The sequence below is a fragment of the Mesoplodon bidens genome (assembly GCF_964165515.1).
Source record: "Mesoplodon bidens genome assembly, chromosome: 8".
NCBI classification, from domain to species: Eukaryota; Metazoa; Chordata; class Mammalia; order Artiodactyla; family Ziphiidae; genus Mesoplodon; species Mesoplodon bidens.
In genome coordinates, this window is record NC_138165.1 from 61,066,504 (window position 1) to 61,092,276 (window position 25,773).

The following is a 25,773-nucleotide window of genomic DNA, read 5'->3' on the forward strand; positions in this document are numbered from 1 at the left end:
AAGAGGATCCCAGAACAGGAAAAGTAAAGTAAAAACTTAGATATAAAGAAAAACAGCCCCCCAACATAGAAGAAAATGGAATAGGTCAAAATGTCCATTTGTTACTAAGAAAGATCACCAAGCTTCAACAAATTAAACCAAAATTCCAGTACAATGTTAAAAAGGGGTTTAAACCCTTAACTTTACTGCACTGAAAAGACTGGCATTTCAGTGTTACAGAAAATGTCATTAACTCACTCTGGCATTTTAGCTGTTTTCCTACCCATATAATTATGTGTGAGTGTAAGAGTGTAATACTGTCAACGTAAGAAATTTTATGTTGAGAATTTAAAAAAATCTTCAGGTTGGATGTTATTTGGAACATCTAGTTACATTTAAAAAAGAGCTGGCTTAATAAAGACCGAAAAAATACTAGTATTCAGTATTGCTGAAAAATAGTACTGATGAAGAGAACAGGGCTTGATTTTCAGAGTAATTACATTATATTTAAATACATTTAATATGCTTAACACAATTTGGCATTTTAAAATTTATTTATTGAGGAGTACCTCATCATTATGAATTTGTTACAAAAATGAAAAAAAATCAATTTATAGTTTAAAATACCCTTAGCATTTCAAATGTTGGTGTTCAACTCTCCCTTACATATTCAGCTCCTACCAGCCCATAATAAACAATCATAGTATTGTGAAATAAGAACATTAACGTTGCACATGTATTCTATCATGCCACATAAACCTTAAAAAGACCACTTTTCTTCAGATGGCTAAACAAACAAAAACTAATATTATAGAAGAATTTATACTGTGAAGATGGCCTGATTCTCCAAATTGATCTACAGATTCACACAATCCCTGTCAAATCCCAGCTTCTTTTTTGCAGAAACTGACCAGCTGATCCTAAAATTCATATGGAAATGCAAGGGACAGAGAATAACCAAAACAACCTTGAAAAAGAAGAACAAAGTTGGAAAGACTCATACTTCCTGAATTCAAAACTTACAAGCTACAGTAATCAAGACTATGTGGTACTGCATAAAGACATATAGGTTGTGGAATAGAACAAAGAGTTCAGAAATAAACATATTTATGGTCAACTGATTTTTCAACAAGAGTGTCAAGATAATTCAATAAACAGTCTTTTCACCTAATAGTGCTGGGACAACCATATAATCACATGCAAAAAAATGAAGTCCATCCCTCCCTCTTTAACACCACACACCAAAAGTAACTGAAAATGGATCACAGCCCAAAATGTAAGAGCTAAAACTATTTTAAAAAACTCCTAGAAGAATACAGCAATAAATCTTCATGACTTTGGATCAGGCAATGCTTTCTTAGACATACCAAAGCACAAGTGACAAAAGAAAAATATTAATAAATTGGATACATGTGCTACAAATGACACCATCAAGAATGTGAAAAAGACAAGCAATGGAATGGAAGAAAATACTCCCAAATTATTTTTCTGATAAGCGATTATTACCCAGAATATATAAAGATGTCCTACAACTTAGATTTTTTTCAATAAATACATACTACAGTGCCTTAGCAACTGCAGTGGGTTGAATCCACAGATGCAGAACCTTGTATACAGAGGGCAGGGCAACTGTAACGTTCTATGCATATTTCCTAGTGTGTGGGGGTGGGGTCCCTAAACCCTGCACTGTTCAAGGCTTAAGCATATACAAATAGCCAACACACACATGAAAAGATGCTCCAGACCATTAATCATTATGGAAATGCACATCAAAACCACGAGATACTACTGTACACTCACTAGGAGAACCATAAGTTTGAAAAAAGACAGTTTAAGTGTTGGCAAAGATGTGGAGAAAGTGGAACCATTTAACGTTGTTTGTGGGAAGGTAAAATGGTATGAATACTTTGGAAAACAATTTGGCAGTTTCACAAAATGTCTTTAAAAAAGCTATCCAAGGGACTTCCCTGGTGGTTCAGTGGGTAAGACTCCTCACTCACAATGCAGGGGGCCCGGGTTCAATCCCTAGTCAGGGAACTAGATCCGGCATGCATGCTGCAACTGAGTGTCCACATGCAGCAACTAAGAAGTCTACATGCCTCAACTAAAAGATCCTTCACGCCACAAGGAAGATCCCATGTGCCGCAACTAAGACCTGGTGCCGCCAAAATAAATAAATAAATAAAAATAAATAAAAATATATTTAAAAAAAAAGCTACCTAAGATTATTGAGGTCTAGGTTTACCATACAATCCAGCAATTCCACTCCCAGGTATATACCCAGGAGAAAACAAAACCATAACTCGACACAAAACCTTGCACACGAATGTTCACACCAGCATTATTCACAATAGCAAAAAATCTGAAACAACCTAGATGTCCACAAACTGATAAATAGACGAATAAAATGAGGTATATCCACACAATGAATGGAATGTTACTCAGCAGTAAAAAGGAATTAAGTGCTAATATATGCTAAACCATGGGCAAATCTTGGAAACATTATGCTAAGTGTAATACCACATATTGCATAATTCCATTTATATGCAATGTCCAGAATAGGCAAATCTACAGAGACAGAATGGTTGTCCAGGATTGGGAGTGGGGAGAAAAATCAGTGAACTGCTAATAGGCATGGGGTTTCTTTCTGGGGTGATGAAAGTACTATACACTTAGATTGTGATAATGGCTGCACAATTCTATAAATATACCCACTGAATTGCACATTCTAAACTGGTGAATTTAAGGTATATTTTCATCGCCCCCAAAAGAAACCCTGTGCCCATTAGTTCACATCACATCTATTTCCTTAAATATGACATACACAGAGTACTTAACATGCCAGCTTTACAACCAGAACCACAACTTACATTTAAGTATAAAATATTAAGTTAATGTCCCAAAATGCTGTGGGGTGGTAAGGATGTTTCTATCACTTTCCTCATTCCCTAGAATGTGTATACATGTTTATAGTAGAATGTATAGTGATATAATTTGATTTTCACTTAAAAAAATTACAGTAAACAATTTTATGTACTAAAAATATCTGTTATGCCTTCAAAATCAGTTTATAAATTACATAAAGTCAGTCTTCATACAGAGACCTTTGTGTGCCTTGGCTAATGCAAACACTCTTTGCATATTTGTTAACATAAAAATCTGCTCGATTCTATAGACCAGGCTCAGTTTAGAATTACTACATCACCAAATTGTATAAGATACTTTCTTAGTTCTGGGACAAATAAGCTAAAGCCATCAAAGAAGCATATGAACTATCAAGACTAGCAGACACAAGTATGTGTGTGCACGAAAAAAGGTATGAATTATGTGAATATTTTACAATCATTTAATTTTGAGGGAAAAAAGCTGTTTCATGAAGACTTTATAAAGACTTGTAGAAGATATGGTCAATACACTCCATCAGTCAACATATGTAACTATACATAAAGAGCACCATGTTTCAAAATAACCTTAAAGCTTTTTTTTTTAAACTCTGAGCTCTTTTCAGAATCAATCTGAAAAAAAATCTAACAAGAATATCACATGCTTTCATATGTCTATCAAACTCTCTCTGATGGATCTTCTGCCTTGCTTACCCAAATCTCCACAGAAAATCAGAGAATCAGAGTAACAAGACAGCAAAACCAAGAGCCTACGGATGCTTATAACCAAACCACTTAACAAGGAAATCCCAAAATACAAATGGGAGAGGAGAAAACAGGCTACTGTAACCACAATATCTACAGTATCAGCATCTATGCAATAAGGAAAGGGAAGTAATGGGGCATATGCTGGATTTGATAACAGAAGAAACTCAAAGTAGCCAACAGGCATCCACTGGAAACCATGGCGGGCCAATCTGATAACAGCAGCTAAACCTCGGAAAAATTATGTCAAGTCCAATTAAGTGGATGAATGCATGAGGCCTAGAATAAGGCTTAAAGGGTCGAAGCTAACTTCTATGAACTTTTGAAACTGATCTTCCAAGGCTCCCTTCCAGGACTCCATATTGAAGAAAAACTGGGAACATAAAGCAAAATTGGCAGGATAGGTACAAGGCAAAGCAGAGATAAAAATGAGGTAGGGGAACACAGCCAGGAAACCCCAGAAAGCAACCTGCTACATTTCTGAATATTACACAAAATAACAGTGAAGTTAGAAAAGCTCCTCTGAAACACATCTACTTAAAACTCAGGAAAACTAATCTCTCAAAAAAGTGAGTATCACAAGAAGTATTTAGGTCTTACAAAGATACTATAAGAAAAAAGTTAGAAGAGTTGTCCCCAAGCAACAAAAATCACACTAGAAAGACTTGCTTTAAAAAAAGTTCAACAAATGGTACTGAGAAAACAACATCCGCATGCAAAAATTAGACCCTTACCTTACACCATATATAAAAATTAGCTCACTATGGACCAAAGGCTTAAATGTAAGACCTAAAATTATAAAACTTAGAAGAAGACGGGAAATAATTTTGGATTTGGCAATGATTTCTTTTTCTTTTTTTTTTGTGGTACGCGGGCCTCTCACTGTTGGGGCCTCTCCCGTTGTGGAACACAGGCTCTGGACGCGCAGGCTCAGCAGCCATGGCTCACGGGCCCAGCCGCTCTGCGTCACGTGGGATCTTCCCGGACTGGGGTATGAACCCGTGTCCCCTGCATCGGCAGGCGGACTCTCAACCACTGCGCCACCAGGGAAGCCCAGCAATGATTTCTTGGATATGACACCAAAAGCACAGGCAACAAAAGAAAAAATTTGGACTTCATCAAAATTCAAAACTTTTGTGCACTAAAATATATATTATATACATATATATGAAGTTGGCCTACAGAATGGGAGAAAATACTTGCAAATCATGTATATGATAAGGGATCAACATCCAGAGTATATGAAGAACTCATATACTTAACAACAAAAGACCCAACTAAAATATGGACAAAGGACTTGAGTAGACATTTCTCCAAAGAAGATAAATGACCAATAAACACATGAAAAGATGCTCAACACCAGTAGTCCTCAGAGAATCTCAAATCAAAACTACAATGAATATCACTTCACACCTATTAGGATGGTTACTATCAGAAAACCAGAGAAGAGTAAGTGTTGGTGGGGCTTCCCTGGTGGCACAGTGGTTAAGAATCCGCCTGCCAATGCAGGGGACACGGGTTCAAGCCCTGGTCCGGGAAGATCCCACATGCTGCAGAGCAGCTAAGCCCGTGAGCCACAACTACCGAGCCTGCACCCTAGAGTCCACACGCCCAGAGCCCGTGCTCTGCAACAAGACAAGCCACCGCAATGAAGAGTAGCCACTTTCCGCAACCAGAGAAAAGCCTGTGCGCAGCAACAAAGACCCAATGCAGCCAAAAACACCAAACAAGAGTGTTGGTGAGGATGTGAAATTGGCATCTGTGTGCATTACTAGTTGGAATATGAGATGGTGCTATTGCTATGGAAAACAGTATGGCAGTTCCTCAAAAAATTAAACCCAGAATTACAATGTGATCCAGTAAATCCATTTCTGGGTATACACCCTGAAATACTGAAAGCAAGGAATTGAGCAATTTGTATATTCATGTTTATAGCAGCTATCCATCTGTCCATTAACAAATTAAAATGGATGAACAACTGTAGTACAAACATACAATGGAATATTACTCAGCTTTAGAAAGAAAGGAAATTCTGACACATGCTACAACAAACATGAATCTTGAAGACATCAGGTAAAGTGAAATAAGCTAGACGTGAAAGTTAAAATATTTTAAGACTCCACTTATAGGAGGTACCAAGAATAGTGAAATTCATAGCAAAGTAGAATGGTGGTTGCTGGGGGCAGGGAGAAAGGGGAAATGTGAAGTTTGATTACTAAATAGACTTTCAGTTTGTGAAGATAAAACGTTCTGGATATGGATGGATGCACACAATGTGAATGTACTTAATGCCACTGAACTGTACACTTAAAAATGGTTTAAATGTTACATTTTATGTTATATTTTACAACAATTAAAAACACCAAAAAATTTAACAAACCAACACACCTCCAAACTAACAGACATTAAAAAAATGATTCAGATGGTGAATTTGCACCTACAAGACGGTGGAGGAGTAAGACATGGAGATCACCTTCCTCCCCACAAATACGTCAAAACTACATCTACATATGGAACAACTCCTACAGAACACCTACTGAACACTGGCAGAAGACCTCAGACCTCTCAAAAGGCAAGAAACTCCCCACATACCTGGGTAGGGCAAAAGAAAAAAGAATAAACAGAGACAGAAGAATAGGGACGGGACCTGCACCCCCAGGAGGGAGCTGTGAAGGAGGAAAGGTTTCCACACACTAGGAAGCCCCTTCACTGGTGGAGACGAGGGGTGGGCGGGGGGGTGGGGGGAGCTTCAGAGCCACGGAGAAGAGCACAGCCACAGGCGTGCGGAGGGCAAAGATGAGACATGCCCGCACAGAGGATCGGTGCCGACCAGCAGTCACCAGCCCAAGAGGCTTGTCTGCTCACCCGCTGGGGTGGGCGGGGGCTGGGAGCTGAGGCTCAGGCTTCAGAGGTCAGATCCTAGGGAGAGGACTGGGGTTGGCTCCGTGAACACAGCCTGAAGGGGGCTAGTGCGCCACAGCTAGCTGGGAGGGAGTCCGGGAAAAAGTCTGGAGCTGCCAAAGAAGCAAGAGACCACTGTTTCCAGGTGCGCAAGGAGAGGGGATTCAGAGCACCGCCTAAACGAGCTCCAGAGACAGGCACGAGCAGTGGCTATCAGCACGGACACCAGAGATGGGCATGAGACCCTAAGGCTGCCGCTGCAGTCACCAAGAAGCGTGTGTGCAAGCACAGGTCACTATCCACACCTCCCCTCCTGGGAGCCTGTGCAGCCCGCCACTGCCAGGGTCCCGTGATCCAGGGACAACTTCCCTGGGAGAACACACAGCGTGCATAAGGCTGGTGCAACGTCACACTAGCCTCTGCCGCCACAGGCTCGCCCTGCATCCGTACCCCTCCCCACCCCAGGGCCTGAGTGAGCCAGAGCCCCCGAATCAGCCAATCCTTTACCCCTGTCCTGTCTGGGTGGGGAACAGATGTCCTCAGGCGACCTACACGCAGAGGTGGGTCCAAATACAAACCTGAACCCCGGGAGCTGTGCGAACAAAGAAGAGAAAGGGAAATTTCTCCAGGCAGCCTCAGGAACAGCGGATTATATCTCCACAATCAACTTCATGTACCTGCATCTGTGGAATACCTAAATAGACAACAAATCAACCCAAAATTGAGGTGGTGGACTTTGGGAGCAACTACAGACTTGGGGTTTGCTTTCTGCATCTAATTTATTTCTGGTTCTATGTTTATCTTAGTTTAGCATTTAGAGTTTATTATGACTGGTAGATTTGCTTACTGATTTGGTTGCTCTCTTCTTTTTTTAAATTTTTTATATACATATATTTTTTCCTTTTTCTCTTTTTGTGTGTATGTGTATTCTTCTTTGTGTGTTTTCTGTCTGTATAGCTTTGCTTTTGCCATTTGTCCTAGGGTTCTGACAGACTGTTTTTTGTTTTTGTTTTTTAGTATAGTTTTCAGTGCTTGTTATCATTGGAAGATTTGTTATTTTGGTTTGCTCTCTTTTTTCCTTCTCTCTTTTTAAAATTACTTTTTTTAATTTAGTTATATTGATAATTACCTTAAATGTAAATGGATTAAATGCTCCCACCAAAAGACACAGACTGGCTGAATGGATACAAAAACAAGACCCATATATATGCTGTCTACAAGAGACCCACTTCAGACCTAGAGACACATACAGACTGAAAGTGAGGGGATGGAAAAAGATATTCCATGCAAATGGAAATCAAAAGAAAGCTGGAGTAGCAATTCTCAAACCAGACAAAATAAACTTTAAAATAAAGACAAGAGACAAAGAAGCACCCTACATAATGATCAAGGGCTCAATCCAAGAAGAAGATATAACAATTGTAAATATTTATGCACCCAACATAGGAGCACCTCCATACATAAGGCAAATGCTAACAGCCATAAAAGGAGAAATCGACAGTAACACAATCATAGTAGGGGACTTAAACACCCCACTTTCACCAACGGACAGATCATCCAAAATGAAAATAAATAAGGAAACACAAGCTTTAAATGATACGTTAAACAAGATGGACTTAATTGATATTTATAGGACATTCCATCCAAAAAGAGCAGATTACACTTTCTTCTCAAGTGCTCATGGAACATTGTCCAGGATAGATCATATCTTGGGTCACAAATCAAGCCTTGGTAAATGTAAGAAAACTGAAATTGTATCAAGTATCTTTTCCAACCACAATGCTTTGTGACTAGATATCAATTACAGGAAAAAATCTGTAAAAAATACAAATACATAGAGGCTAAACAATACTTAACCAAGAGATCATAGAAGAAATCAAAAAGGAAACCAAAAAATACCTAGAAACAAATGACAATGAAAACACGATGACCCAAAACCTATGGGATGCAGCAAAAGCAGTTCTAAGAGGGAAGTTTATAGCAATACAATCCTACCACAAGAAACAAAAAAATCTCAAATATACAACCTAAACTTACACCTAAAGCAATTACAGAAAGAAGAACAAAAAACCACCAAAGTTAGCAGAAGGAAAGAAAGCATAAAGATCAGATCAGAAATACATGAAAAAGAAATGAAGGAAATGATAGCAAAGATCAGTAAAACTAAAAGCTGGTACTTTGAGAAGATAAAATTAATAAACCATTAGCCAGACTCATCAAGAAAAAAAGGGAGAAGACTCAAATCCACACAATTAGAAATGAAAAAGGAGAACAACTGACACTGCAGAAATACAAAGGATCATGAGAGATTACTACAAGCAAGTGTATGCCAATAAAATGGACAAACTGGAAGAAATGGACATTCTTAGACAAGCACAACCTTCTGAGACTGAACCAGGAAGAAACAGAAAATATACACAGACCAATCACAAGCACTGAAATTGAAACTGTGATTAAAAATCTTCCAACAAACAAAAGCCCAGGACCAGATGGCTTCACAGGTGAATCCAAACATTTAGAGAAGAGCTAACACTTATCCTTCTTAAACTCTTCCAAAACATACCAGAGGGAGGAACACTCGCAAACTCATTCTACAAGGCCACCATCACCCTGACACCAAAACCAGACAAAGATGTCACAAAGAAAGAAAACTACAGGCCAATATCACTGATGAACATAGATGCAAAAATCCTCAACAAAATACTAGCAAACAGAATCCAACAGCACATTAAACGGATCATACACCATGATCAAGTGGGGTTTATTGCAGGAATGCAAGGATTCTTCAATATTTTCAATATACGCAAATCAATCAATGTGATACACCGTATTAACAAACTGAAGGAGAAAAACCATATGATCATCTCAATAGATGAAGAAAAAGCTTTTGACAAAATTCAACACCCATGTATGAAAAAAACCCTCCAGAAAGTAGGCATAGAGGAAACTTACCTCAACATAATAAAGGCCATATATGACAAACCCACAGCCAACATCGTTCTCAATGGTGAAAAACTGAAAGCATTTCCACTAAGATCAGGAACAAGATAAGGTTGCCCACTCTCACCACTATTATTCAACAGAGTTTTGGAAGTCCTAGCCACTGCAATCAGAGAAGAAAAAGAAATAAAAGGAATCCAAATTGGAAAAGAAGACGTAAAACTGTCACTGTTTGCAGATGACGTGCTACTATACATAGAGAATCCTAAAGATGCTACCAGAAAACTACTAGAGCTAATCAATGAATTTGGTAAAGTAGCAGGATACAAAATTAAAGCACAGAAATCTTTTGCATTCCTATACATCAATGATGAAATATCTGAAAGAGAAATTAAGGAAACACTCCCATTTACCACTCAACAAAAAAAAATAAAATACCTAGGAATAAACCTACTTAAGGAGACAAAAGACCTGTATGCAGAAAACTATAAAACACTGATGAAAGAAATTAAAGATGACACAAACAGATGGAGAGATGTATTGTGTTCATGGATTGGAAGAATTAATATTGTTTAAAAGACCATACTATTAACATTGTTAAAAAGACCATACTACTCAAGGCAATCTACAGACTCAGTGCAATCCCTATCAATCTACCAATGGCATTTTTCACAGAACTAGAACAAAAAACTTCACAATTTGTATGGAAACACAAAAGACCCCGAATAGCCAAAGCAACCCTGAGAAAGAAAAACGGAGCTGGAGGAATCAGGCTCCCTGACTTCAGACTATACTACAAAGCTACAGTAATCAAGAAAGTATGGTACTGGCACAAAAACAGAAATATAGATCAATGGAACAGGATAGAAAGCCCAGAAATAAACCCACGCACATATGGTCACCTTATCTTTGATAAAGGAGGCAATAATATACAATGGAGAAAAGAGAGCCTCTTCAGTAAGTGGTGCTGGGAAAACTGGACAGCTACATGTAAAAGAATGAAATTAGAACACTCCCTAACACCATACACAAAAATAAACTCAAAATGGATTAAAGACCTAAATGTAAGGCCAGACACTATCAAACTCTTAAGAGGAAAACATAGGCAGAACACTCTATGACATAAATCACAGCAAGATCCTTTTTGACCCACCTCCTAGAGAAATGGAAATAAAAACAAAAATAAACAAACGGGACCTAATGAAGCTTAAAAGCTTTTGCACAGCAAAGAAAAACATAAACACGATGAAAAGATAACCCTCAGAATGGGAGAAAATATTTGCAAACAAAGCTACTGACAAAATATACAAGAAGCTCATGCAGCTTAATATCAAAAAAATAAACAACCCGATCCAAAAATGGGCAGAAGACCTAAACAGACATTTCTCCAAAGAGGATATACAGATTGCCAACAAACACATGAAAGGATGCCGAACATCACTAATCATTAGAGAAATGCAAGTCAAAACTACCGTGAAGTATCACCTCACACCAGTCAGAATGGCCATCATCAAAAAATCTACAAACACGGGCTTCCCTGGTGGCGCAGTGGTTGAGAATCTGCCTGCTAATGCAGGGGACACGGCTTCGAGCCCTGGTCTGGGAGGATCCCACATGCTGCGTAGCAACTAGGCCCGTGAGCCACAACTACCGAGCCTGTGCGTCTGGAGCCTGTGCTCCGCAACAAGAGAGGCCCGCACACAGCGATGAAGAGTGGCCCCCGCTTGCCACAACTAGAGAAAGCCCTCGCATAGAAACAAAGACCCAACACAGCAAAAATAAATAGATTAATTAATAAACTCCTACCCCCAACATCTTAAAAAAAAAATCTACAAACAATAAATGCTGGAGAGGGTGTGGAGAACATGGAACCCTCTTGCACTGTTGGTAGGAATGTAAATTGATACAGTCACTATGTAGAACAGTATGGAGGTTCCTTAGAAAACTAAAACTAGAACTACCATACGACCCAGCAATCCCACTACTGGGCATATACCCTGAGAAAACCATAATTCAAAAAGAGTCATGTATCACAATGTTCACTGCAGCTCTATTTACAATAGCCAGGACATGGAAGCAACCTATGTGTCCATCGACACATGAGTGGATAAAAAAGATATGGCATATATACACAATGGAATATTACTGAGCCATAGAAAGAAACGAAACTGAGTTATTTGTAGTGAGGTGGATGGACCTAGAGTCTTTCAGATAGAGTGAAGTAAGTCAGAAAGAGAAAGACAAATACCGTATGCTAACACATATATATGGAATCCCCCCCCCAAAATGGTTCTGAAGAACATAGGGGCAGGACAGGAATAAAGATGCAGATGTAGAGAATGGACTTGACACAGGGAGGGGGAAGGGTAAGCTGGGATGAAGTGAGAGAGTGGCATGGACATATATATACTACCAAGTGTAAAGTAGATAGCTAGTGGGAATCAGCCGCATAGCGCAGGGATATCAGCTAGGTGCTCTGTGTCCACCTAGAGGGGTGGGATAGGGAGGGTGGGAGGGAGATGCAAGAGGGAGGAGATATGTGGATGTATGTATATGTATAGCTGATTAACTCTGTTATACAGCAGAAACTAACACAGCATTGTAAAGCAATTATACTCCAATAAAGATGTTAAAAAAAGAGAAAAAAAACGATTCATAACACAAAACCTAAGTAAAAAAGATATGAAATCACACATTCAAAGAGCACATCACACACCTGAGCATATCAACCCAGAACCACCTAGATTTTTAAGGAAAAAAAATCCTTTGACCACTTAGGCAAAAATAAATATAAGAAAGTTAGATCACCACCCAAACTGCCAGCAATGCTTTATACCAGGAAAAAAGAAAAAAGCAATTGTTACATATTTAAGATACTCAAGAAAAGAAAGCACAAGCCAAAAATTTTATATCCAGCAAAACTGACCTTGGATATAAAGGGCACAAACAATTATCAACATCCAAGGATTTAGACAATATTGTTTCCATGATCTTCAAGATAACTTTAAACAATCAAAATGACTACAGAGACTTCAACATACACACTGGTAGTGAACAATACAAATAAAGTTACTTGCAGAACTAAGGTTGAATGAAGATTAAAAGGGAGAGTTTTGTAATGGCTATTTATGATAATGTAGATACAACTTTTAAAAACCAGGGGTGAGAGGGGAAAGCAAACAAAAATATGTTCTCAGTAATTACACTGGTGGTGGTTGTACTGTAATTCTGAAACATGTTTGTGTAATGTGGGATTAACAAGTGATATTGGGATATTTAAATTCTATCATTCCCACATCCTTCAAAACTAAGATTTTTGGTGTGAAAGAAAGGTCACAAAGATGTAGTACAAAAGAGGTTTAAAAAAAAAAAAGTTAAGTAAAAATGCTATTGTTGCTTGAATCAGAATGAATTCCTAAGATATCTTAAATATATGTATTTAAAAAATATATATATAAAACAAGTCCACCTATATTTTGTATAGTTCATATATTTACTGTTAAATGAATAATAAACAATATGTTGATGCGTATAGTGAATACATATTTACTGTACTATGTATTTCCTTGCTGTTTATTGAAGATGCCTAAAAACAAGACAAACATAGCAACAATGAGTATCTCCAGGGTCCAGGTTGATATCTTGAAATACCATTTCTACTAAAAGAAAAAGCAGAGTTTCAGCTGTGGATATAAAATATACAGGATGAACCTGGAATATCTTGCTATAACAGATACTAAGGAAACTATCCCAGACTATACGGGTACAGACAGAGTTAGATGGTCCAGCAATTCTACTCCTGGGTATATATTCAAGAGAAACCAAAACATGTATCTACACAAAAACATACATAAATGTTCATAGTAGCAATGTAACAGCCAAAAAGTAGAAACAACCCAAATGTCCACTAACTGATAAATGTATATACAAAATGTGGTATAATGGTAGTTAGCAAGAAAAATAAATGAAGTACTGATACATGCTACAACACAGATGAACCTTGAAAATATTATGTACTAAGTGAAAGAGGCCAGTCACAAAGGACCACACATTGAATGATTCCATTTATAGGGACTGTCCAGAATAGGCTGGTTGGAAGAATGGGAAGAGATGGCTAAAGGATGTGGGATTTCTTCTTGGGGTGATACGGATTTCTAAAATTGATGTACAACTTTGTGAATGTATGCAAAAACCACTGAATTGTACACTTTCAAAGGATGAAATATATGGTATGTGAATTTTCTTTCAACAAAGGTGGTAAATATAGGGCAAGAATCAAGTATTTATTCTGCCTTTCCTATATGAACTTGTACCACTGGATGTCCAAATAATGATGAATCACAACATTTCACTATACAAACATTCCAATTAATAAATGAAGAAGAAATGACAGAATTGAAGTATCACAATGAATAAAAGGATCTAGGCATTGAATATCAACAGCTGCTAACACCACAAAAAGACAACCAGACATTAGGTGCCTGCTGATTAAAGAATATAACATCACCTGTAGTCCTGCCAAAGGGATCTAACATGAGTCTGATCAAATTTCTGGATCCAACTGGCAATTTGCAGGGAATACACCAACAAAGGAACATAATAAACTGCACCATGAATATACAGTTAGCAAAACCCAGACAGGTGGAAACTCTACAGGTATAATGTCCTAGGTCTTTCAACAGATAAAATTTAAGTAAAAGAAAGGGATAGAGGGGAAACCTGTACCTTGAAAGATTTAAGAAACCTATCAAATCTTTAATAATGGGAAAGGATAGAACAGTTTTTCTATCCCTTTGTGGAGGGAAGGAAAGGGTTGACATTGGGATGGAGAACATGAAGGCACTTCTGGGGTAGTTAGCAAAGTTCCCTTGTTTGATTTGAGTGGTAGTTACAAAGTTGTTTACCTTATAATAATTCACTATGCTATATATTTAGTGGTTTTACATGTTTGTGTTTCATTTTATAACAATTAAAAAAACCCACTTGCTCCGCGCTTCCACTGTTGGGGGGCACGGGTTCGACCCCTGGTTGGGGAACTAAGATCTTGCATGCCACGTGGCATGGCCAAAAAAACTCAACCAACCAACCAAACAAAAAACACAAAGAAACCCACTTCATTTCATATATGCACAGTTACATTACAGCACTAAAGAATACCAAATAGATGAAATAGAACAGGAGGTGAACAGGACCCAAAGGATAAGGTCAGAGAATCAAACAGAAGTGAAAGAGTGGAGTTATCTGGGGAATGGTTTATGAAGAGTTGGAACTTCAGCTCAGTCTCACAACCTGACAGGTCAGGATCACATGAAAAGTGAAGGGAAAGCACCACATGGAAAAATAGGGGTGCACAATGCGTAAATTCTAAGATTGATGTATGGCTGAAGGAGGGATTGGGGCCTAACTCAAGAGAGGACTTCACTGGATTTCACCCAATGAGAAAAGCAAAATCTGAGAGTATTTTCATTATTCACTTGTATACTCATCTCCTCCTTAGAAATCACTGGCATCAATAATTAGTGTGCCCTATTTCTGAAACACATTAGGAACATTTCTTAAGCACATTAGACACAAGCGAGAACTGCAGCATGCGATCAGGCTAGGGATCTAGGTTCAAACGCCAATCACATACGGCTACTTTCTGGACAAGTAACTTAGTAATTGCATCTGTTTCCTCAGGAGGAGAATACTTCAGCTGCCATAAGTAAAATGCCTATTACATAGTGGAATTTAAAAAAAAATAAATTTATTTATTTTATTTCTTTATTTTTGGCTGCATTGGGTTTTTGTTGCCGCGCAGGGGCTTTCTCTAGTTGCAGCGAGCGGGGACTACTCTTTGTTGCAGTGTGTGGGCTTCTCATTGCAGTGGCTTCTCTTGTTGCAGAGCACGGGCTCTAGGTGCACGGGCTTCAGTTGTGGCATGCGGGCTCAGTAGTTGTGACTCATGGGCTATAGAGTGCAGGCTCAGTAGTTATGGCGCACAGGCTTAGTTGCTCTCCAGCACGTGGTATCTTCCTGGACCAGGGCTCGAACCCATGTCCCCTGCATGGGCAGGCGGATTCTTAACCACTGTGCCACCAGGGAAGCCCTACAGAGTGAGATCTTAATAAATTTTCATCCACACAATTTATAGTTGAAAAGGAATTTAGAAATCATCTAGTCTAATAATCTCAAATTTACAATCTAGGAAATGTGTTTGGTCAGTACATATCATTTTGAACATAAAAGATACAGAATACGTCCATTATTGCAGAAAGTTCTACTGGACAGCCCTACAGTATTTTCCAGTAGCATTAATGGATTTTGAACATAAGATTATTCTCCGACTAATTGTTTTATTAAATTAAAAGGCAGAAGCATAAATGAGCTATAATATAAACAACCACTCAGATTTCAAAGACATTTTACTTTAATAGGTAAAAGAATGAAACATGCTGATTTAACGTCTACAAAACGGCCAGTGTACAGTCATCTCTCAGTAGCCACAGGCGGGGGATTGGTTCTAGGACCCCTCCACATTTACCGAAATCCATGGATACTCAAGCCTCTTAATATAAAATGGCATAGTAATGGCATATATCCTACGCACATCCTTACTTACACTTCAAGTCATCTCTAGATTACTTATAATACCTAATACAATGCAAATGCTATGTAAATAGTTACTGGTGTGGGGTAAATACAAGTTTTGCTCTTTGTAAATGAATTTTTTCCCAAATATTTTTGATCTGCAGTTGGTTGAATCCACAGATGCAGAACCCACAGACATGGAGGGCTGACTGTGTAACAGTTTATGAGACACAAGGGAAACATCAAAATTTAAACGAACAGTCTTCAACTTTAGCAGGCATCAGTATCACCTGGGAAGCTTGTTAAGGGAGAGGATCCCAAGGTCCCACCACAAATATTCTGATTACATAGGTCTAAGGTACAGCCCACGAAAGCATATTTTAGAGGAGCGTCCTGATAATTCTCATGCCGAGCGTTGGTGAATCACAACTGGCACATCACAAAAGCTTTACACATCAACTGCTTTTAGTGAAAAATTTCAGGGCTATGAAAAGATTCCTAGTAACAGATACTTGAGGCAGAAATACTGATAACTGCATGAACAATGGAGTCTAGATCTGGGTGCGATTTTTAGCTTTTGTCACTCAGCTGCTGTGTGACTTCAGACGAAGTGTTTAACCTTTATGATTCTTTTCTTCCTTATCTGGGGTAAGAAAGAGAATATCAACCTTAAGTAAATGTTTAGGAACCACATACCAAAATAAACCTAACGAGGAAAAACAACCGCCAAAACCCAAGAATCTCTTCCCATGAAATCAGTAAATACATATAGGTAGACATTTATCTCCAGATAAACATAAAGGTAATGAAATAAAGCAAAATTAAAGGCTGGTAGATTTGAGTAACAAAAAAATTTATGTCAAAACCCACCATAGGGCTTCCCTGGTGGTGCAGTGGTTGAGAGTCAGCCTGCCGATGCAGGGGACACGGGTTCGTGCCCCGGTCCGGGAAGATCCCACATGCCGCGGAGCGGCTGGGCCCGTGAGCCATGGCCGCTGAGCCTGCACGTCTGGAGCCTGTGCTCCGCAACGGGAGAGGCCATAACAGTGAGAGGCCCGCGTACCGCAAAAAACAAAACAAAAAAACCCCAAATAAAACCCCACCATAAACAAAATTAGAAACCAAACTACTAAAATATCTTCTAATATTGTAAGATTCATAACAAACTCAAGAGGCTAAAAAACACATTAGTACTTAACAGAAAAGCAACATTAACAAGCTAAATTTAAACTTTAAATTTTAGAAATACCAAAAAGTTTCCCTAAAGCCCCCAATTAGAAAAAGATTACAAATGTGATCTTTGTTCTTATGGTCCTTGAAGAATTATAGATAAATAGGCTATTTCTTACTAGAACAGATAAAATTCACCAAACACTCAAAATTAATCTAGTGACGATAACATAGCTTTTAGTCTCACTTCTTAACTCTTTAGGTTTACCCATGGTTTTTTCAACCTCAGCACTACTGACATTTTGTACCAGGTAACTTTTTGTTTTGCAGGAATATCCTATGCATTGTAGGATGTTTAGCAGCATCCCCGGCTTCTATCCACCAGATGCCGGTAGTACCCCTTTCCCATCTGTGACAACCAAAAATATCTCTAAACATTGTAAAATGTCCCCTGGTGGACAAAGCTGCCTCTGGTTGAGATCCACTGGGTCAATCTATACTATCCTTTTCTGGTGCCATATTAAAAATTACTTCTCCAGAAACAGCCACATCTAACCCCAACTAGGACCAGTCCAATTCTGTCTGTTCTCATATTGCTGTTGTGTGCTGGATCTAAGAACTGTGAAAAAAGCAAACAAAAACCGTTTTCTGTGCTGAAAAAAATACACACATATATGCTTGCACAAGCAAAAACTATTTCTGAAAGGGCACACAGAAACTGTGCACAGCAAATGCTGTAGGGCAGGGGGCTTAGATACCTGGATGGGAGGGAGGTTTATCATATCCCTTTATCTACTGTTTTCATTTACCATGTGTCTGTTAGTTTTCAGTAATAAAACATTTAAAATGTGTCTATGTGGGGAGGATGAATATAGAGGAAAATGTAGAAGAATTCACTCAACAGACCTGTGAGCAACAAGATTTGATACATTCTATTGACAAACTATTGCCAGATATCAACTTTATGTGAGGTACTGGTGAGTATAGCCAAAAAAGAAAGGAAACAACCCCCCCCCCGTCCTTTGGGGGCAAGGGGGTTACATTTAACTTTATCTAGATTCCTATGTTTGAGAGAAATTTAGGGTTTTCACAATATAAATTTAAACAAAATCCTTAACTAACCAAATTGCCCAAAATGTTATTCTTTCACAAGTAGCAATTGTTTATGACAATTTTATGAGCAATTTGAGTATAAATAAGCAACAGTTGGTGTAAACTGAATGAAATCTACCATTAAAAAATCTTGAATAAATTTCTATGCAAAGACTTAATAAAAATTAGAATGGGAGAACGCTTTATTATCGGACAAAGAACAGGGATTGTGGGCACTTTTCTAGAGAGAGAAAAGAATGGTTTTCCTTTAAATCACTTAAGTCTTTACAGGGGAAGAAAGGAATGCAAAAAGAAAATCTTTAAATTTTCAAACGGTATCTACTAGTCAAGAACCAAGTCAACTGAGAAAGATTAAGACTGCAAGCAAAAAGTGGTAATCAAATTTTAGCACAAGCAAATACAAGTTCCTTTATGCATATCAGCTGACTAATCTTAGATGTATTAAGTGAAACTCAGATATGACATAGATGGTGCATTCTTAGATGTCATCATAGTCAAAAATCATTAGTTCTGAATACTGCCCTTAACTTACTGTGCACTCTTGAGACCTTAAACAAAGCTACATTTAAATTTTGGCATACTATAATGTTTCAATTGCTGCAGCTCAAAAAAGAGGCAACAGAACTAAAGAAAGAGAAGATTAAAATGATCACATGAATTGGAGAGAGATATGAGACTAGACCATGACCAACAAAAATACTAAGAGTGTGTTTTTTACAACCTCATCTTAAGAGAACTCTGAAAACTTGGAATTAATATAAGAAACAAATGCATCATAACTTGACTAACCAAACTAATGAACAGTTTCTAGGAAAAGCTGGGTCAATATCTATTCTACGACTGAAACTGGGAGGGTGCTCTCCCACAGTACATACTTTGTGGAGGCACTGCTGGTTCCAGGGCTCTTTTATATACTTCATTAGATTTATCTTGAGCTTGATACAGCAAGGCCATTCTTCAATTACTAATCTCAATTACATAAACCTCACTGCATCCAGTGAGCAAAGGATAGATTTATTTAATTAGGTTACATATAAAAGTCATTTCCTGCTGGTAGCCATCCAACCTTCTAAAAAGAGAAAGTAACAATGATAAAAGACAGCTCTGTTGACACTAACTTTTAACACAAGACCAACTTGACCTTTAGGGGATTTTTTTACTTTTAAATTTGTTAATGTGAAAAAATAAAATAAAGCCACATAAATATTTTTAAATATTTTAACATAATGAATGCATATTTATTATAAAACTAGATATATGTTGTTACTAGCATCTTTAAATTGAAGCTTGTTATACGGTTTAATTTACCAAATGGTGTTCAATTTACTTAGTGGTGGAGACTCATGCTTTTTTAAAGTCTACCATGACATTCCATTATAACCTTGTAAGAAAAATTTTCCCAGTGATGTCAGGGAGTATGAATTTGAAAGTGACTCACATTCAATTTGAGACCACCCCCTTCACCCTAAAAGAATAGGGAAAAAAAAAAAGATAAAAGAGTGAGGCTGTGCAATTGATGCAAGTGTACCAACACAAATAAATATTAAAACCACTTTTGATAAAATAGCAAAGGTAAAAAAGACAATGGTTACATATGAAGGGTGCAATTTACTTCTCAAAACAGAAATTAGCATCAGATTTCAATTATTCTCCTAATAACGACTCAATGTAAAACAGTGAAGTCTGCCTTTATACACACAGAAGATAGAAAGTAGGGTAATAAAAATGAATACTCTGGCTTTCTTATTAAATGATGGCATTTAAATAAAATCATAAGAGTTAGAATGCAAGTGACCTGGGCTTCACCAGTCAACTTAAAGTTACAGCTGTGAATTTTGGCTGTTAAGTAAGGTTTTGCTTTAAAGCACACCAACCAGGCCATAGAGACAAATTATGAAAGACGGAGGGTTCAAAAGGAGAAGTGTAGTCTTGTGGTGAAATCACTACTGAAGTAGAAAAGTAAGCAAATAGGACATCTGTAGCCACATCAAGAATTTCCAGAACTATTTTGATTTGTGATTCCTACCAGAATATTCCAGGGCTATTTAAGGGAAGCCATACTTATATTAGTATTCATCAGTTCACTACTGCCTTAGGAGACAATTTAAATAAAAATGTATTTCTCTCAATCTAAATGTTATACCAAAAAGGCTTCCTCTCTCTTCCATAACACTATCACTGACCTAAGTTCTGTGTACAAGAAATAACTGGGAAAATATAAACAGCAAGAATCAAACAGATTTAAAAGATGAAAAGTAGAAGCAGTGGAGACTGCAAGACACCAAAATGTATACTGTTTAATATAAACCTATATGCCAATCTGATAAACCAAATCAGATTTATGATCAGAAGAGATTAAAATAGGAATCAATCTAAACTATGAAGCTTTTCATTCCAACTAAAAAAAAGGACCTTTTCAAAGACTGTTTTCTTAAAAGGTTCTAATGACAATCCACAAATTGCATAAAGTCTTCCAGGGTCAACTTTTCCACACTCCTTTCAGAATAGCATTCTATAAATAGCTGTGAGCAAAAAATATGGTGAGAAATAAGGTAGAGCTAAATATTTCTAAACAATATGCAATTTCCTTTGATAACAGGTACAACACAGTATTCGTGTTTCTCTGAAAAGAACAGACACCGAAGTGCCGTTTTCATAACTTAAAATGAAAATTTCAACTAAATGCCACTACTCAGCTTGTCAAAATTTACAGAATATGTTCCAAATCAGTACTTTAGTATTGGAAGGTAAGATTTACTTCAAACTAATTGTACATACACAGACACACCTCTGACATAGTACTTCTGAAGCAAGACACCATTCAAACCACCAAAAATTTAAGTAGACAACTAATGCTAAAATGTGATAAACAAGAACGTTTTACAACTTAAATTGTGTTAGCAAATGAAATATTTCTGCTAAACATTTAACTCTTTCAAAGGGTCATTTGAAAATGTTACAATTAAACTAAGCCCAATTCACAGTATTTGAAGCAATATGAGTCCAATACAATTAAGATGTACAACAGAATGACTGGGTTTTCTACAATTACATTGTACCTATAAATTGTTCAAATGTTGAGTGTAAAATTTAAATGAATACCAATGTAATAAATACTCTTTGAGAAGAGAAATGCTTCTGATTTATCTCTTAGCTCAAAAGACCTGGCAGAGCCTGACACAGCGCCTGGCAGCTTGTCAACACAAATTAAAAAACCAACCAACCAACCAGAAACCCCACATTTGAAGCAAAATGTTTACCACGCGATTCACCTTCACTGTTAACTTAGAACATTAAATACAATAGTAAAATCCACGACCAACTTTTTTCTGCGTATCGATTATATATTAAAATCTGGTTGTTTCAAAAACAGATTAGTAAAACAGTACTTACATTTCTATTGAATTTGGTGAAAGAATGGTGCATGTAAAACCTGTGCATATAAACAATCGCAGTGTTTATTGTAAGCTGAGAGCTGGAAAGTTAACATTTAGGAAATATCGGAGAAAAACAAGATCTCTTTTCCAAAACTATTTTGAAGGAAAATTCCCGATCTACGGTTCTTTTCCAAGGCCCCCATTCACTCAAAACCAATCCCCAAACTGTAATAATAAGGAACTAAATACCCACAGGATGGTGGCGTGGGGGCTGGCGGATGGAAAAGGCTCCCCACCGAATAAATAGCCGGAATAATAACAAACGCCGACCATTCCACTCCAATACTGCTATTAAGCGAGCCCAGGAAGGATTTATCAATGGCTACGACTAAACCCAAAATCAAACCAGTTGAAACACGCGCGCGCGCACCCATGCAAAACCATGCCAGGAACATAAAGACGTCCCGTGCGCTCCCAAGGTACAAGAGAACCGCCATCAAACCGGCGATGAGAGCGGGGAAAGGCTGCAGAGAACACTTACGCCTTTCAGCATCTCCCTCCTAGCTCTCAACCCCTTCTCGGACTAAAAGTAGAAGCAGCCGCCTCTTTTCTGCGATAATCCCTAAGATTTCCCTCTCGCCCGGGCGGCACTTCCATCCCCCGCCGTCACCACGCGCGGCCCCAAACAGATTACACAACGCAGCCTCCCGGCCCGCGTTCACCGGACTCCCTTTCTCCTCCCCTCCTCCGCCGCCGGCCGCTCGGAGCCTCCAGGACCCTAGCTTGTCTTCTCTTACGGTGCGGCCGAGGCCCAGGAAAGACCGAGGCGGCGGCGCCATGTTCGCGGGGCACCAGGCCCGGCGACCGGGCGAGTAGTGAGGGGGACAGGGCGTGAGAGGCGCAGGGCCCAAAATAGGAAAGGATACACATTGAGACGCTGTCCCATGTCCTGGATGAGGTTGGCCGCCTGCTGGCGGTACGAGAGCTCTTTATCCGCCTCCACTCCGCAGCGGCGGCTCGGCGTGTTCTCCAGCTGTTCCCGAGTAAAGAACCAGCGAGAAGAAGCTCCACGGCCGGACGCCATGACACTTCCTCCTCCGCCCGCTCCCTCACCCACCCCCCGCCCCTCCCGGCTCGCGGACACCCAGCCAAGGCCGCGCGACCCCGCCCCACTCCGCTCGCCGTAGATCACGCACCACCCTTTTTCACCACCGCCACCGCCCGTGCGCGTGCGCGTGCGTGGGGGCCGCCCTACCGGCTCGCCCTAGTCTTTTGCTTTCTTTTTCCGGCCCGGGCCTCGCTCTCGCGCACGGGACCACAATGCTCCGCGCCTCTTGTCATTTGGAGGCGCCCAAAGGTGGGGGTAGGCTGGAAGGGAAAGGTCAGCGCGGTGCATGCCGGGCCTAGGATTGGCTGGGAGAAGGGCGGGGAGGAGAGGCGAGAAGAGGCTGGTTTCGTGTCGGGTGGCGAGAGACGCGGGCGGGCGGCTGCGCCGTGGGGCCTGGGCGTGGGCTCTGAAATCCCGGCTGGTTCTTGGGCCGGGAGTCTGGCGGTGCTTTAAAAAACAGAAGAACCTTCCTCTGTCGCAGTCGCGCGCCACATCCTCCATTTTCCTCTAGCGTCGGTCTGCGCAGTCTCGTAGGCTCCCGACTCCGGAGTCCCCGAGGGACAGCCTCCGCCCAGCGGGCGGCTCGGGGAAGGACCTACCTGGGAAAGGGTGCAGAAGAAATGCTTCCCCCCTCCCCCCCCCGCACCCGCCTACGTTTGTGCCGCACTTTATTTTTTTCTACATTATCTTGTTTGAATCCTACCACCACGCAGGCCGTGGGTTTATTTTTTTAATTGCTTGTCAAAGGTTATCTGATGAGCAACCAGAGGAGCTGAATTTCTAAACTAGGTTTGGAGTCCCTATCTGTAGTGTGTTTTCAAATCAGTCAGTTTGAAAGAGAAGGTTAAAGAGAAGCAGATAGTGTAAAAGGAACTGAGTTAAAAAGTTATCAGTGTTTAATATGGTAACACCGCACATACCTATTGATTAACTCTTTATCCTGTCCCTGCAAGAAATTTTGCAGACTGGGAGTCGGTGGGCCTCTGGCTCTGAGCCAACGCCTAATGTGTGTGAATAAAGTTGCTAACTTAAATTTTAGCTATTTGCCAAAGATACAGCGTATAGGAAGACATACTTTTTTGTTTGCATTGTTATATCAGGATTCCTTTTTAAATTAACTTTTATTGGAGTATAGTTGCTTTACGATGTTGTGTTAGTTTGTGCTGTACAGCAAAGTGAATCAGCTATAAGTATACGTGTATCCCGTCTTTTTTGGATTTCCTTCCCATTTAGGATACCACAGAGCATTGAGTAGAGTTCCCTGTGCTCTACACTAGGTTCTCATTAGTTATCTGTTTTATACATAGTAGTGTATACATGCAGGAAGTCATACTTCGAAAGGCAATAAATACTACTTTTCATTGAGTTCTTGATTATATCTCCAGGCTTTTGTCATTGTTTCGGGGCTGCTCAATGTACTGATATACCTTGGCTCTGCCTGCCCCCGTCAGGCCACAGTGTTGAGCTGTTGATTTGGTAGGCAGCTATCGTGAACATTGTCTAACTTCGTACCTACCTTGCCTCACATCTTAGGCTGCTTAGAGGTTCCAGGATAGATTGACTTAAAGCAGCATTTTAAAAGTGTCTACCTCCAACGCTCATTCATGATAAAAGCTCCGACAAACTAGGAATAGAGGAGAACTTCTTCAACTTGATGAAGAACGTTTATAAAAACCTTACAGCATACTTAATGGTGAGAAACTAGAAGCTTTCCTGCTAAGGCATGGATGTCCCCTGTCACTGCTCCTTTCAACGTTGTATTATAAGTCTTATAAGAAAAGGAAATCAAAGCTAAGCAGATTGGGAAGAAAGAAATAAAACTGACTTTGTTCATGGATAACATAGTTGTTCATGTAGAAAATCTCAGAGTACTAAAAAAACTGGAACAGTAAGTGGCTATAGCAGGATTATAATATACAAGAGTGAATTGCTTTCCTGTATACCAGCAACGTATAATTGAAATTTGCGGTTAAAAACATAATACCATTTACAAAAAGTAATACTTAGGTATGAATCTAAAATATGTACAGGATCTGTATACAGAAAACAACAAAACTCTGATTAAGGAAATCAAAGTAGATATAAGTGGAAGGATATTCTGGGTTCATGGATTCGAAGATTTAATATCATTAGATGTCAGTTCTTCCCAACTTGATCTGTAGATTCAAATGCAATCCCAATAAAAAAATTTAGAAAGTTATTTTGTAGATATGTGCAAATCGATTCTAAAGTTTATATGGAAAGGTGAAAGACCCAGAATAGCCAACACAATACCAGAGAAGCTGAACTGACTTTATCCGACCTCAAAGCTACAGTACCAAAGACAGCGTTTGCTGGCAAAAGAATAGACATATACATCAGTGGAACAGAATAGGGAGCCTGGGAATAGATCCACACAAACATGGTCAACTGATCTTTGACAAAGGAGCAAAGGTAATTCAATTGAGAAAAGATAGTCTTTTCAACAAATAGTGCTGGTACACCTGGACATGTGTATGGAAAAAAAAATTGAGACACAGATCTCACAACTTTCACAAAAATTAACTCTAAGTAGATCATATCCCTAAATGTAAAATGCAGAACTTTAAAACCTCTGGAAGATAACATAGGAGAAAATGGAGGTGACCTTGTGTGTGGCAATGAGGTTTTTAAAAAATTTTTATTGGAGTATAGTTGATTCACAGTGCTGTGTTAGCTTCAGATGTATAGCAAAGTGAATCAGTCATACATATAGCCACTCTTTTTTTAGATTCTTTTCCCATATAGGCCGTTACAGAATTGAGCAGAGTTCCCTGTGCTGTACAGCAGGTCCCCACTAGTCATCTATTCTGTATATAGTAGTGTGCATATGTCAATCCCAACTCATCCCTCCCCCACCCCACTTGTCCCCAGGCAACCCTAAGTTTGTTTTCCACATCTGTGACTCTACTTCTGTTATGTAAGTAAGGTCACTTGTACCCTTTTCTTA

At 39.0% G+C, this 25,773-nt stretch overlaps 1 protein-coding gene across 5 annotated transcripts in view; it reads right to left on the reverse strand.

The window, feature by feature from the left end:
- CCNT2 (cyclin T2) overlaps nucleotides 1-22,802 on the reverse strand; it is a 48,462-nt gene extending 25,660 nt beyond the window's left edge. For 2 of the 5 annotated variants that reach the window (XM_081243016.1, XM_081243014.1), the window contains exons 1-3: nucleotides 22,624-22,802; nucleotides 21,714-21,795; nucleotides 19,759-19,785 (exon numbers count right to left, since the gene is read on the reverse strand). In XM_081243016.1, the coding sequence (XP_081099142.1) occupies nucleotides 19,759-19,785; nucleotides 21,714-21,795; nucleotides 22,624-22,781 (267 nt within the window). In that variant the 5' untranslated portion in view covers nucleotides 22,782-22,802. Of the gene's footprint in view, nucleotides 1-19,758; nucleotides 19,786-21,713; nucleotides 21,796-22,623 lie in introns of those variants that run through there. The other 3 variants (XM_081243017.1, XM_081243015.1, XM_081243018.1) reach the window with 2 other exon arrangements.
- Nucleotides 22,803-25,773: the final 2,971 nt, after the last annotated feature.